Source organism: Paroedura picta, chromosome 13 (assembly GCF_049243985.1).
Source record: "Paroedura picta isolate Pp20150507F chromosome 13, Ppicta_v3.0, whole genome shotgun sequence".
In the NCBI taxonomy this organism is placed as follows: domain Eukaryota; kingdom Metazoa; phylum Chordata; class Lepidosauria; order Squamata; family Gekkonidae; genus Paroedura; species Paroedura picta.
In genome coordinates, this window is record NC_135381.1 from 27672781 (window position 1) to 27688393 (window position 15613).

Genomic DNA, 15613 nt, shown 5'->3' on the forward strand with positions numbered 1-15613 from the left:
GAACTTGTCTTATACTGTTACTTATCGGTTTCTGTAAACCTTCCTAAGCCATAAGGGAGGCCAGTAGGTAAATATAAATGTACGTACATACATGCATACATGCATACATGCATGCATGCATGCATGCATGCATACATGCATACATGCATACATGCATACATACATACATACATACTGTGACTCTCCAGATGTTCATGGGCTACAATTACTATGGCAGGTTGGTTTCGTTAGTGGCACAAAGAACAGCCTGTGAACCTGGCTCAAATTTCCTCTCTGCCATGACCTCACTAGCTGGCCTTACACAAGCCACTGTGTCTTGGCCCCTCTCCCCTAGCCAACCTCATGAGTTCGTTGTAAATATTCCAGTCCATGTATGTGAAGACTGGTGCCTAATGTTAAGATGACACAAATATATTCTGTATGGGAATTCATTGCTTTGAAACAGAATGTTTTTATTATACCTACAGATTTGATTATATATCCCTGCAGTCCTATTTTTACAAAAAGCCCTTGTTCTTCCTTGCAGGAGGGCTGTTCATGCGAAACACAGTCCAGGAGCACAGTGCGTTCCGATTTGCTGTACAGTTATACAACACAAACCAAAATTTCACAGAGAAACCTTTCCATTTGAACTATCATGTTGACCACCTGGATTCCTCCAACAGCTTTTCAGTCACCAACGCATGTAAGTAGCTGACTGGTTTTCTCAATCTTAGATACTGGTGCCTGTTGGTAAACCTCTCTTTTCCCCCCACCCCATCCACAAACCCACTTTAGCCTCCCAATTTGCCATTCAGAATTGCAGCTGATTCTGTGATGGAGAGGCTGATTCTGTGAAGGCAAAAGGGTGGCAGGTTACAGTAGATGAGCGATAGGGATGTGAGTGTCCTGCATAGTGCAGGGGGTTGGACTAGATGACCCATGAAGTCCCTTCCAACTCTATTATTCTATCATTCTATGATTCTATGCAGCTCATGTTTGGTCAGCTCCATTGGAATGAAAGCCCGAGCTACCAAGAGGTTCTCCTTCCTCTTCCAGTCTTGCATGCATGCCAATGATGTGTAATGAAGGTTTGATTCTTATTACCTAAAAGTGGTTCCTGTTCAAAGCTAATGGAATGATTCAGAATAGGTTCTACAGTGCCAGTTTTAGTGTCTCTCTATTCCTTTACTGCTGACGATAGTAGGCATTTAGCAACAGCTTGGCTGGGGGGGGGCACAGAACATTATTTCCACAAATAACATTGCACCAGAATAAAGCATTGGCAAATGCTGTTTAAAGTGACCTTGAGGGTGACGGAGCAGGATGGGCTTACCAGCCTCCTTCTTTACCTTAAAATAGCCTTTCTTCTTGCAGAGAATGTCTTGCTCTGAACCAGTGAAACCGTATAAACTGATGAATGCTGTCAGGGAGGATAGAGAAGGGAAATGGTGTAGAAAGCCTGGCAGTCTGGGGTGGGCATGGGGACTTAGCACTGCAAGTGCATGTGTGTTTTCATACCTACAGATGCTTCACTAGAGAGAGATGCGAGCCAAACAGAAAAGGAAGAGACACTTGGAAAGGGAGAGAACCTAATCCGTGTGGCAGCCAGATCTGCTTAAAGGGCCCTGCTTGCATTGGAATTTTTATTTTATTATGTAGAAGGAGTTGAGAACACAACAGCACTGGCACACAGTCTTCCTGTGTGCCAGGCATGATTGAAAATCTAAGGCAAATGTTTGAGTAAGCAGAGAACTGGAGCCCTGTTTAATCCCTTGGAGATCCTGCCCAAGGATTGTTGCTTGACTGGAAGGTAGCAGACCTGAAGTTACCAGGATGGTGTTTGAACCTTCAGGACCTTGGTCAGCAACTGGTTCAGTCAAGGATCTGAGGTTTACATTCCTGAAAAGGCTCTGGCGATTGCTGTTGTTGACGTGGCTGTTCCTTCCCCAGAATTGCTTTACTGATGGACAGCAGGGGAGCCAACATTTGGAGGGGCAGGTAGATTTGGCCCAGAGGCCTCCATACCTTATACCAGAATCTTTCTTTCTCTTGAGTATGGCAGATTGTACCTCTTGGCTGCAAGTTAATGTTGTAGTGGTTTGTGTGTGATGCTTAGCTCGCTTTTTGTGATGACATTCCAATAAAGGATGTGGAGAAGGGAAGGAATGCAAAGGGCTGGTCTACCTATAAACAAATCTGCTGATTTAGAAGGCAATATCCTGGGGGAGTAGGAGGATATCTAGCACTGCAACTGCTTCCTGCGAGTTTCAAGTTTGCTGTGTATATGCTTTGGAATTCAGACTTTTGCCAAGTGGAATGAAATGTCAAGGATCCAAGTGCAGTTATGAACTATGCTTTTAACAGCTGCTTGGTCAAGGGGAGTGATGCTCCCAGCTCCATGTTCAGAAAAGCATCATCAGCTGATTTTTGCATATTGCTGTGCAAGGCAGGAGGGCAGGTCAGGATGTTTTTCTCTGGTATGTTGACAATCCATTTTTTAAAGGATGCACCTCAGTCCATCTGTATTTTGGATTTCCCCCCCCACAAAATCCTGCCCTGCATAAACAGCTGTTTGAACAGAATCTTCCATGACAGTAATCCTTGCAGGGGGATCTATCTCAAACAGAGCTTCCTTCTGTGTCATTGACACAGCTTGAAACTTTTTTTTAGGATGCCCCCTCCCCTTCTTAGATTCCACTGAGATGGATGGTGAGTTCTGGCATCTGATAAGGAAACTTCCTGTAGTTCATGTTTGTGTTGTTCAAAAATGTATCTTACTAGTCCTTTGTAGGGTCCAAAAATAAATGTCTGGACTGACCAGCTCCTTCCTGCTTTATGGTAGAGCCTTCTCTGATTGTTGGCCCCATCATCTATGGAATTTAATATATATTCAATTCATATCCGCAGAAGCCTGTCTCATGTTGCACTGTGTTACAAGAGTCCTTGGTTCTCCTGTGTTTGTCATTTTATTGCCTCTGATCTCACCTGCAGTGACATAGGAAAGGTCAAGTGTATATTATTTTCCCACCACAAGTGCATTTTCAACTTAATCTGATGTGATTTAAAGCAAACAGGAATCTCGTGGGCCTTTTAATGTGGCTGAAACACTCATGGACTAAAGCCCTGTTCATCAGAGCATGAGACAGATTCTAGTTGGCAGGTGTTATGTGCATATGTATACCCATAGATGGGTATACACAGATTCCTGTGTATGGAGAAAAATGCAGGGAAACAGCAACTTCCAAAGGCCAGAAAAGGAAGAACAAGGTATGGCAACATTTAGGTAATTAATTCCATGTTAATTACGGATTGTACAAGGAAGTACTTTATCTGGATTCTACCTCTTAAGTGACCTTGAGTTCAAGTATAGCATGCATATGTGTCTGCTATCAAAGGATCCATCTGATGGTATGAACTCTAGTCCAGGGGTAGTCAACCTGTGGTCCTCCAGATGTCCATGAACTACAATTCCCATGAGCCGCTGGCAAATGCTGGCAGGGGCTCATGGGAATTGTAGTCCATGAACATCTGGAAGACCACAGGTTGACTACCCTTGCTCTAGTCCATGAAACCTTGGGTCACTAGAAGTTGTCAGTCTCCCAGAAGTCACTCCTATATGTTGCTACTGCATCAGACTAACATAAACACCCTCTTAGCTGTTCTATAATCCACCCACCACATGAATGGCTGGATGGTTAAAAGTGAATTCTTTCAGCATCTTTATTGCTTAGGGAGTCTCTCTTACTTTACCAGTTGCATACCTGGTAGCCAAATAGTACTCACTTTCTATCAAGCTGCATCAGGTATTTTATGTAAAATAGATTTATGACATGTATTACCAATGAGGGGAGGGAAGGCAGCATGATGTAGCCCCATCTCAAGGAAGTTAAGCAGGGTCAGTACGTGGATGGGAGACTACCAGGAAGGATTCTGCACAGGAAGGCAATGGCAAATCTCCTCAGCTTGTCACTTGCCTTGAAAGCTCCTGGATGGGATCACCATAAGTTGTTTGCCACTTGGCAAACTAATGAGAAACGAATGTTCTGAGAAGCCAAACTGACTTTAATTCTTGCCTGAAGGGACCCTGGCCAATTGTTCCTAAAGTAAAATTTAAAGCAAATTTCAGGGTTTCATCTTCTAACAGAATCTTGAGCCTCACTGAGGGTGCATGTGGGATCTTGAGGGAACTGTGAGTTTTGTTAAGACTGTGGGCTGAGAAACCCCTCCCCAGGGATCTCCTTTGTGTACCAAAGCTAAACCCAGAACCAACACACAGTCATAACAATACTTCTGAGCTTCTGTAGAATACCTTTCCGTTGCTGTACAGCGATCACATCTAGTGTTCAAAGAGTAAAACTAAAACAAGAGTATGATGAACATACTGAGGCTCAGGAGGTTGGACTTGCATTATCAAGGTAATGCTGTGGCTAAAATTGCCAACCTCCAGGTGGTGCCCGAAGGTCTCTCGGAATTACAAGTGATCTCCAGGCAATGCAGATAAATTCTGCTGGGAAAAATGTCTGCTTTCGAGTGTGAAGTCTATGGCATTGTACCCCTCTGATGTCCCTCTCCCGTCCCCACCCCCAAAATCTCCAGGTATTTCCCAGTTCAGAGCAAGTAGTCCTAGCTGTGGCTCAGGGGTGAGCAGATTTTGCATGAAGTGAAGCTTATAAAAGGAAATATAATATAAACATAAAACATTTAAAAGTTGTTAATTAAATGACAGCATTAAAAACCCAGATAGGACATTAACACAAGCCATTGATAGAAAGGAATTTAACAGTTTTCCAACATCAGTAAAGTGGTGTTTTAAAAAAAATCAACTCCTTTCTTAACTGGCTGCATTAACAGAAAGGTTTTGTCCTGGCACCAAGAATAGGGTCACATAGACTCAAGGCAGGCCTCAAGGAAAGGAATTTCATAAGTGAGGTGCCTCTTCTGAAGAGGTTGCCACCCACAGTTCGGTGTAGTGGTTAGGAGTGCGGACTTCTAATCTGGCGAGCCGGGTTCGATTCTGCACTCCCCCACATGCAGCCAGCTGGGTGACCTTGGGCTCATCATGGCACTGATAAAACTGTTCTGACGGAGCAGTAATATCAGGGCTCTCTCAGTCTCACCCACCTCACAGGGTGTCTGTTCTGAGGAGAAGAAAGGGAAGGCCACAGTAAGCCACTCTCCATCGGGTAGAGAAAAGTGGCAAATAAGAACCAACTCTTCCTCTCCCTCTTCCTCTCCCTCTTTCCTCTTCCCTCTTCTGATCACCCCCAGATTCCTAGCCTGGGATTTGATGGTAAGTTGTGCCCCTGCCAGGGTGGGTAAGCATGCTTCCTGATCTGCCCCCTACCCTCCAGCCACAGGAACTCCATCATGGAGGAGTTGAGTTTCAGGTGACTCTGCTCAAGCCATTCAGCCACAGCTTCCAAACATCTGACAAATGGTCCTGGGGAAGAGTCTGGGTGGCTGTCCATGAGAAGATAGAGCTGAGTGCCATCAACATACTGATGACAGCCCAGCCCAAAACTCCACACCAGTTGGACCAGAGGGCGCATAAAGATGTTAAACAGTGTGGGGGAGAAAAACGAGCCCTGAGAGACTCTGCGAGAGATTTTGTAGGAGCGTGAGAACTCATCCCACACAGCCACCCTCTGGATCCAGATATGGAGAAAGAAGCATATCCAGCTGAGAGCTGTGCCCTGTATCCCCGCCCCAGTGAGGCAGTGTGCCAGCAGTTCATGGTCAACCATGTCAAACATGGCTGACAGGTCTAACAGAACCCATGATCCAACTGGTGATGGAGGTCATCCATCAGGGTGACCAACACTGTCTCCGCCTCGTGGCCAGAAAAAAAGCAATATTGATATGGGTCGAGGGCCGAAGTTTCTTCCAGGAACACCAGGAGATGGTCCGCTGTGGCCCTTTCAACCACGCTAAATGAACAACTGGTCAGTAGTTGGCTAGGTCCCATGGATCCAGTGATAGTTTCTTAAGGAGAGGGCAAGCTACCATCTCCTTGAGCAGCTCAGGGTACTCCCCAGTCAACAGGGAGCAGTTGATAATATCCCTGCACTGATCTCCTATCTGTTGGCCACCTCCCTTGAGGAGCCAAGATGGACAGGGATCAAGAGGCCAAGTGGTAGCCCTGATGTTCCCTAGTAATCTGTCCACTTCGGGTAAAGAGATCCATCTGAAACTATCAAACGTCACCAGCAGGCCTCCAGTTCATTTACTGTACCAACTGTAGCAGGAAGATTGCAGCGGAGCAACAAGACTTTATCCACAAAATAGCTCGCAAATGCCTCGCTGCCAAGTTCCAATTGTCTAATATTTTGGCATCCTTCCTCGAGGGCGGTAAGGGACCGAGCTACCGTAAACAATTGTGCTGGGCGAGAGCTTGCAGATACAATTTCTGTAGCAAAGAAAACCCTTTTTGCCACTTTCACTGCTATCTCATATGCCCTCACAAGTGTGTGATAATGTTCTTGTAGCCTCGTCATGAGTCTTCCACCACACGTTCAAGTCGTCTCACTTCCCTCTTCTTCTCCTGAAGCACGCCGGTATACCAGGGTGTCTGTTTGAATCGAGGGTGGAGAGGACATCTAGGGGCAATCTCATCTATAGCAGCCCCCAGTCAGGACTGCCAGTCCTCCACCATGGCCGCCACTGAGACGCCAGGAGGCATCAGGTCCCACAGAGCATTCTGGAAACCAATAGGATCCATAAGCCTCTGCGGGCGGGCAGTAATATGCCCGCCACCTGTCAAAAGTGCTTCCTTTGGACTCAACTAAAGTGAATAGCCCTGTGTCGTGGAATGAGTTGAGAAAGGAAAGAAAAATGATCTCTATTCACATTCCTTGTCCCCCAGTGTATAGATCAGGGCCAACTGTGGCTAAATAAACAGGAAAAAGGGTGGGGAAAAGTGACCTTGTCTAGAAAGAAATGATCTCCTGGCGATGTATTGTAGTGGTGTGTGCATGGGGAATATTATTTGCAGTCTTGTCCCCTGAACATGTATGTCTTTGCAGCTACAAAAAAATAAACAAAAATAAACAAGAAAGCTGCCATGCTTCCTCATATTGGAAAGTAATTGAATTAAAAAGCCAGGACACTCATACATACCAATTGGTGAGACTGCTCACCTGGGTTGCTACAGAGTATAGAAGTGTTCCTGTCTCATCGCTGGCTATTACAGATCCCTTTGCCAATGAACTAGTGGTTCATTTATGTTTCTGGTGTAATCAGTGAATGTATTTTTGTCTTATTAGTGTTTGGCTTTCCTTTAAAAACTGTATTGCCTCTCAACTCTGGGAAGGGCCGCTAGCTCATTATCTGCGTTTAGAAGATCCGGCACTCAGGGCCATTTCACACAAGGGAATTTCAGTGAAATCATTACCAGATGCTGTCGCTTTAAAATCATGGTTTCAGATGACGCCGTCAGCCTCCTGTCCCAGTTTCACTCCATCTGCCTATTTGTAGCGGAATCAGGGAGCCATTTTGCTGTAGTGGTTAGGAGTGCGGACTTCTAATCTGGCATGCCGGGTTCAATTCTGCGTTCCCCCACATGCAGCCTGCTGGGTGACCTTGGGCTCGCCACGGCACTGATAAAACTGTTCTGACCTCAGCCTCACCCACCCCACAGGCTGTCTGTTGTGGGGAGAGAAGGAATGGGAAGGTGACTATAAGCCGCTTTGAGCCTCCGGGTAGGGAAAAGTGGCATATAAGAACCAACTCTTCTTCTTCTTAAACTGCATTCCCCTGGTCAAAATCCAACAGATGGCGCAATCACCCATTAGATTTCAGTGAGGAGGTGTCATCAGTACTCATTTCACCATGGAGATGTCCCTTCCCTGGTCCCGCCTCCATGGCTTCCGGGGGACGGGAGGTGGGTGTTTTTTTAAAAAATGGAGAATGTTGAGTAGCAATGCATAATCGCAAGTCTCTTCAGAACCCTTTCAATTATCTGGCTGCCCCCTTGCTCTATACGTGAGTGTGTGTGTCACATTGTATTTTTTGTTCTTTTTCACTGGGGGGGGCGCATGTAGAACTCCACTAAAATACCCCCCTCTGTTTTTTGTTTGTGAATGGCTGGAAACTACAGGTAACACCCCCTCCCCCTGCTGGAAGGGGATGGGCTGTTATATTGCTACATCCAGACAAATTAACTGTCAGGGAAAGGTAGAGACCACAGTTGGAATCAACTCTCCAAGGCATTCATTTTCTCTAGGATAAATGATCCCTCTAGTCTGGAGATGAATGACTGGAAAGTCCAGGTTATCTCCCCCCCCCCTTGTTTTTGGCTGGAAACTACAGGTTATCCCCCCCTCCCAGGGTTGACAGGTCCTCTCTGGCTGCTGGAAGGGGATGAGGGGGGGTTAGGTTGCCACAAGTTAACTGCCATGGAAGGGTAGAGACCACAGTTGGAATCAACTCTCCAAGGCATAAATTATCCCTATCACTGACAAATCTTTTGTCCCCAAAGCATCACCTCTTTGCTTCTGAGAAGGGGCTGCCATTTGGGAAGAATTGCTCAGCAGTCTCTAAATAAACGTTTGCCCTATGAAACTATCAAAACTTGAAGACGGAGCTGTGACAGATAGCCAATGCCTCTGTGAACAAATGAAATTGCGTTGCAATGATTACTTTGGTGTTGTTGTTTTTTAAAGGAGGGGGGAGGTGGGCTTTGCGTGGCTAGCCGAGGCTGATTGGTTGTCCGGTTGATTGGCAGGCTTGAAGTGGGAGGGGGCGAGGGAAGTTTGTGGCATTTTCATTGCTTCTCAGCAAGAACTGGAAGTAGGTGAGGATTGCTAGAGGAGAAACAGTCCCGCTAGGAAAACAGAGGTTTTGGCCAGGTGTGAAATGACATTGGAATGCTACAATACACAGCAATGGAATATTCAGTGTTGATTATGGATTTCTACCAGCTGTGCGGAATGGCCCTCATTATCTACATCTAGAAGATCCCAGCCCAGTCCTTGGCATCTCCATTTAATGGGTTGCATAAGCAATATACGGCTAGCTGCATTAGTAATGTGACTCTATCCAAAATACCCTATTATGGCCATATTTGACTTCTTTTATATTTGCAATTGACAGGTACTCAGGAAAGAGAAAAGTATGGAGATTCTGGCCTGGTAGCCTTAGCCTGGTTTAAAATTGTTGTCCCAGAGAATCCTAGATTCTCATGATTCTTTCTTGTGGCTTCAGAGGGGAACCATGACAGTTAAAGCCATTACACAGCCAATGAAACCTTACTTTGACAGATGCTGAAAAGAATGAAGTGGGAGATTTGGGTGATATGAATCTGCTTGTAATTTGCTGGAATTCTGAGCTACTTCTAGAATCTCTTTAAGGATATTGAGCTCTGTGATTCTTACATATGGTTCCAGATCCCCACCATCATTGTCAGGTAATGGGGGCAGGGGGGGGCAGAGTTGCCAGGTCCAGTTTGGGAAACTCCTGAAGATTTAGGAATTGAGCTTGGGAGGACATAGAACTCAGTGGTGTACAATGCCATACAGTTCACCCTCAAAGGCATCCATTTTCTCCAAGGAAACTGATCTCTGTAGTTTGAACCAGTTTGAGCATCATCTGTAGTCAATTCGCAAAGCAAACCAGTTCATAATGGTTTGTGAGCCATTTGAACACCTGCTTTCTGCTCCCTATGAAAAGCAGTATGGAGCAGAAAGCAGGGGTTTAAACCCCTATTTTATGCACCCTGTTTCTTTCAATATGGTGCTTGAAGCAGGAGGTAAAATGGTTCAGAGCTATTTAGCCCCCTCCTTTTTGTTCATCGTGAACTGCCACAAAATGCATCAAAATTTGTGAAAATTCATTGTGGCTCTTCAGTTTGCAAACATTGCGTCATTAACCATGACCTGCCCAAAATTCATGTCAAACTTTAGTTCATGAGCTGATTTGTGCCCATCCCTAGCTCTGGTAATGAGTTATAAAACTTGGGGAACCTCAAGTTCCAACTGGAGGCTGGCATCCCTACTGTAACATCAAATGAAAAGAAGTTGAGAAGAAAGGAAAGGCCTCCCTTTCAAACAAATACTGTCCACCCTGATGGTGTTTTGATGCAATATAATATTGCTTAAGGGCTGGACAATTGGTATTTTTCTTATAGTTTAGAATATATATTATATAGCCTGAATACTTTGAATCCAGGCTTATGAATGCGAAGTGAGAATGAAAATGTGGCATCTTATTTCAGACTAGAGAAACCCAGAGTTCATAATGGAAATCATGAGAATGAGTATCATATGTTTTTCTTTGTTATGCTATATTCAGTTTGCTGCAATCTTGTATGTTCCATAAACGATAAACAGGTATATTGACAATCTTCATGGAAAATCAAAGAGGAAAAGGAGAACTTTGTGTTGGCAGTTACTGCAATTTTCTTCAGAGCTGAAAAACCTTTGTCTTTATTTTTTTTAAGCGCATTATACTCCTTTTTATTAAATTGCTGCATAAACCTATACCCATGCCTCAGAATCCCAATCGATCTCTTTTTTTGTTTGAGCTATATTTTGAATGGAAACATGAAATATTCAAACAACTTGGAGATATTTTTTCTTGGCACTTAACGTTAATCTGGAGACTATTGTGCAGATGTGTGCATTCTCTGGGAGGGGGGAATCATACCCAATGAATTAGGTAACTTGTTTTGTGAGTGTGAGCAGTATGTAATGTTGAAGTAAGCAGGTAGTAACAGAAGCATTGCAGGTTTCCTATGGATGTGCACAAACGCAGAGCAAGACATCTTTGTCCAAATGTTTCAGAACAGAGTACTTAAATACATAATTCCATTTCTAGCGTATCTGAATATAATCCTCCCCTCTCACATTCAGATTTGAATTAAAGCCTCTACTGGCATCTGTTACCATTAGCATCTACATTCTGCTGAAAGTTCTGTAGTTTCCAATCCCTTGAAATAACCCTACTTGTGTTTCTTCTGTTCTGCACTTGTAGTGCTCCCCACTACATAGCTCTAGCCACTGCAGTGTCAGCTCATTAGCACTCAGATCGCATATTCTCTCTCTCTCTCTCTCTCTCTCTCTCTCTCTCTGCACTGTGTCATTGCAAAAAAAAAATCTGTTGTGTACCTTTACGGCCAACCAGTGTTCTCTTGGATTACTGCACAATTTGCAGGGAATATTTAGGAAAGCCAATTTAACCCTCGGGTCACTTTCTTTTGCTTTGGAATTTTTCCTAGGGGGAGGGTTCATATGAATACGTTAAAGCATCCACATACACACAAGAATCTTACAAAGATCTACTGATCTGAATGAACGTAAGATGAAGAGAATAACTAAACGCTTTGACTGCAAAATCGAAGTGATCCATCATCTGTAGCTAAACCTCTTAATGATTTCTGTTGGACATTTTGTTCTTGCTCATATTAGGTGAACATAATCACCTAATTATTCTGGTTTTCTGAAATCTGTTTATAGTTGTTTATTTGAATAGGCTTTGTGGTTTGACTAGCATCCTTAGCTAGTCAAATTTGCAGATGACACTAAACTGGGAGGGATAGCAAACATATCAAAATACAAGATGATCTTGACAACTGGGCTAAAATGAATACAACAAATAAAATGAATTTGAATAATGATAAACGTAAAGTTATTAATTTAGCTAGAAAACATCATATGCAACACTATAGGATGGCCGAGAGGATGGCAGGGATCTGCAGCCTCTGAGCCTCGGAGGAAAGTGGAAGGAGGAGGGGGTGGTCAGGGGTGGGGGACAGAAGGCGATTGGCTGGCTGCTGGACAGACAGGCAAGCTGGTTGGAGGAGGAGGCCCTCAGGGGCGGGACAGCCACCCTGAGTGGGTGTTAAGCTCTGAATGGCATTTAAGCCATGAGACATGCTCCTCCTCCAAGGCCTTACCAGAAATACATTACGTGGAACAGATATGCGCTTAGTTTTTAAAGATATCTTCAAAGTCTCCTTGGATGGTAACATTAGCTTATTAAGGATAGATGTCAGAAAATTGAATTTGTTCTTAAAACTGGGGTATATGGAATGTTTGTGTTCCTCTTATCAAGATTCAGATCAGGCTGAAGACTTAACCATAGCAGGAACATCCTTTGTCTTTGTCCTGAATTGCATCTTAACAGTTTGTTGTGTTGGTGCAGGAAGGAAGAAGGTCCACTCTTAAGCACCAAAAAAGCTATGCCTTTTTGTGGCCACCAAAGGCCATATGGGAGTGAGGCTCGGGTGCAGAAAGGAGCTGAAGAATACTGGTGAGATACCTCCCATTATCCAGCTCTGGCTGCAGCACCATCCTCTTTCTTCTTCCTCTGCCTTGCAGTTCTTGCAATTAAAGGACTGTCTTGTGACTGTCTAGCAGGCTCAGCATATTTCCTCTTCCAAACCCTGCCAAAGCTTAGAGGTGCAGCAGTAGCAAGTGATACATAGTGACTGGTTCTTGTGCCCCCTTCAGCGCAGCTGACAAATAACTGCCCAGTCCTTGAGATGGACAGGTCCACCTTAATTCAGTGGGTTTTTTGAATGGGTTTATTCATGCTCTCCCTTGGTGACTTTGAGCACATTTCTTATCTTGAGCAAACAGTCCATATAAGGAAAATGTAATGACTTCAGTATTGGTGTTGTGAGGAGAAGTGTGTCCATATATGTTTTGGATTCATACAAAGTCCCAGAAATTCTCCAAGGGCTTGGCCCATAATCTAGACTCTTCTTCTGTTGTTGACCTTTGTCACCTTAGTGCCTCTCAACTGTGTGTTAAACTACATAATAAACATTGACAGTGCTCTTCTGCATCATTTTTCTCTTGGGGAATGTTTTTGTGACTATGGTTCCTCTTCTGAGTATTCTGTCTGGGAGCCGAAAGAGCTTGACTATGAGTTCTTTCTTAAATAAGATGCCAGGCAATTCTCTCTTCTGCTTCTGAAGGAAAGAGACTTCTATTTGCCATTGACTTTGGGAGGAGCAGGACTGATACCACTGGGAATATTCACATGAGAGAGCTGTAGCAGCAAGTCAGACCTCTGACAAATTTGATAGAACGCATAGCAACTCAGATCCAGAGGAGCATGGAGGTTCATGGAGAGCAAGCAAATGAGAGCGAGCTTGATATAAATGGCTTTTCTGAAAGGTTCTGAGAGAGTGAGAGAAAAGCAACATTTGCAATAAATAGCAGAAGCACTGAATGAAGATTAGGCCAGTCTATTAGCAACTGAGTCTAGAAACCGTCTTTAAAAATACATTAGGATGCACAATTTTGTATTCAAACATCTAAATGGCTGGCAAGTTTGTCAAGACAAGAGCGTGGTGAAAATGTGGCAGGTCTCATTTACAGATTTGGGTTCAACTGTAAGACCTCCACAAAACAAAAATCGTGGAATCCTTTAGGGCGGGGGTCATCAACCTGGCCTGCTGCCTCGGAAGTGGGCCACGGGGGCCACGCCTCCCTCTCCCCGCCCCCCCTGCAGTGGCCAATTAGATCATGGCCTGGCAAGCTTCTTGCTGCGGGAGGGGGGAAGAGGGAAGTGCAGCTCCGGTATGCCGGTGGGTGCAAACGTGCATGTGCAGAGCTGTCGCACATGTGCGTTTGCGCCTGCTGGGGGCGCAAACGCGTGTGTGCGGCAGTTCTGCAACTGCTGCTCCAGGAGGCATCCGGGTGAGGTAGCCTGATGTATGGGCTCTTGGTGACCCTGAGCTTGGAAGGTCATCATGCCAGTTCTCTGGCACACATCTGGGTCATGCGGCCAAAGCCAGTCCAGATCAAAGACAAATGGGAAAGTAGCCCCCAGAACCACCACAGGCTGGCCACCTCCCAATGTTCACCAATGTCCAAGTACAAGGGGGGCATGTGGTGGGTACCCACTCCCCGTAAAACAGATGGGTGTCCATCTGGGTGAGATGAGCTGGCTGTTTCAGAGGTGCCTCTGCCCCATCCCTGCCACTCATTTAACCAAGGGGTAAATTCCTCTGCCTTCTCCTTGTCATCCAAGAATAATGTTGCCATGGCACCCATCGTCTTGTTCATCTGGGAGAGAAATTTGAGTTGCAGTTCAGAGATCTCTTGGTGCACCATGGTCTTATGCTCCCAATCATGGGTTTGCTGGTTCCATCACACCAGGTCCATCTAGTCAAATAGTTTGACTAGATTATAGATCACGGATGTTCAGGACTTGTTTGTCCGATGATGGTTCACTTAGCAGCCCACTTCAGACCCACTGACCCTGTGTTTCCAGTGCAGTGTCCTGACCATGTAGATGGTTGTATAGTAGGTCCCCGAGTTCCTGCTGGCCCCATGCACAGAGGCTACTGGCATCTCATTCCCATTGATGGCTTTGGGACCTCAGTTACTCTTGTCAGATGACATGGTGGTTGAAGGAGAGGCACAAGTGCAGCAATAAGGTCTTCTGACAATCTGTGATGTTTCTGCAGATTGCCCAATATACAAAGATTGAGTTTATTGAAAGTAAGCAAATTAACCTAAACAATTCCTTGTTAGAACTGAAGCAAAATGATACAGGGTCATCATATAATCCCACATTCGAACCTCCTCCGGTGAGAACCCAAGAAATTATGAGAGATCTTCAAAGCCTGAACATCCTGGCTATCAAAGGGCCCCAGGACACTAGTCTGCATTCCCAGATTCAGGCATAGACCAATGGGGGGTGGGGGTGGGGGAGGTGTGAAGTCAGAGGAAAACCAGAACAGGCAATTCAGGCAAATAACAGAGATAAGAATTCCTAATATCTATTTTCTAACATACGCTACATGGCAGAAGATGGGTACTTCTAACATAAAGTACCCTTTCAGGAGATTTACTTCCTAGAACTTGGTGGTGTGCACTTTTAAGGAGTTTTTTAGAGCATAAAATGTACATTTTAAAACTGCATTGCAGGCAGTGGCAGAGAGACTTCTCATGTCTCTAAGCCAGACTTTCTCATGCAGTGTTTCAGGAAAACATGAGGCTTCTTAACAGCTATGGAAGGGTTTCCTGAATAGGTGGGAGTTCATTTATAAATTAAGTAAACATTTATTGAGTGATATTACCATATATTGTCATGTTGACCTGCTCCCCCCCCCCCCAAATAGCCAATGATAGGTCAGGAGGGGATGGGAAGGGGAGGGGGCCCCAGGTGGGTGTGTCCACAGCTATGCTTCCCAACCATATTCTGCATGATCGTGCCACTCCTGAAGCCTGAAGAATGTTTCAGGGGTTTCTCAATGGTAAAAAGGTTAAAAAAAGAGCTCTAAGCTCTTTAGTCTTCTACCCTGGGCATAATCTGAGCAATGGCTCATCTGAGCCAGAACAGACCAAAAGTACCAATAAAGAAAAGCAGTGCTTTCCCTGTCGGTGTTCTTATAGCATTCACTGTGCATGGCACTTTCCAGAGAGGGAGAGATCACTGCTCTGAATCTAAAATTAACAGAGTAGAAACACCTAGGGGCAGTGCTAGTCAATGGGCAACAGGGGCAGCTGCCCTGAGCTCTCACTTTGGGGGGAAGGGGCACATGGCTCCACCCCCAAGGACAGGGGAGAAGAACAAGAGCAAGCTCCTTTTGGTTCTTACACCTGCCCTGTCGAGGGTGCTTGCCCCTGGTAGGGTAGTGGTAGAGTCAGTGATTCAGGGTCCCTATCCTAGACTTTTT

At 44.9% G+C, this 15613-nt stretch overlaps 1 protein-coding gene across 9 annotated transcripts in view; it reads left to right on the forward strand.

The window, feature by feature from the left end:
* GRIA3 (glutamate ionotropic receptor AMPA type subunit 3) overlaps positions 1-15613 on the forward strand; it is a 224019-nt gene that overhangs the window by 21335 nt on the left and 187071 nt on the right. For all 9 annotated transcript variants that reach the window (XR_013226333.1, XR_013226334.1, XM_077308701.1 and 6 more), the window contains exon 2: positions 527-685. Coding sequence is in view for 7 of the 9 variants with exons in the window: in XM_077308700.1 (XP_077164815.1) it covers positions 527-685 (159 nt within the window). In the remaining 2 variants the exon portion in view is untranslated. The remainder of the gene's footprint in view (positions 1-526; positions 686-15613) is intronic.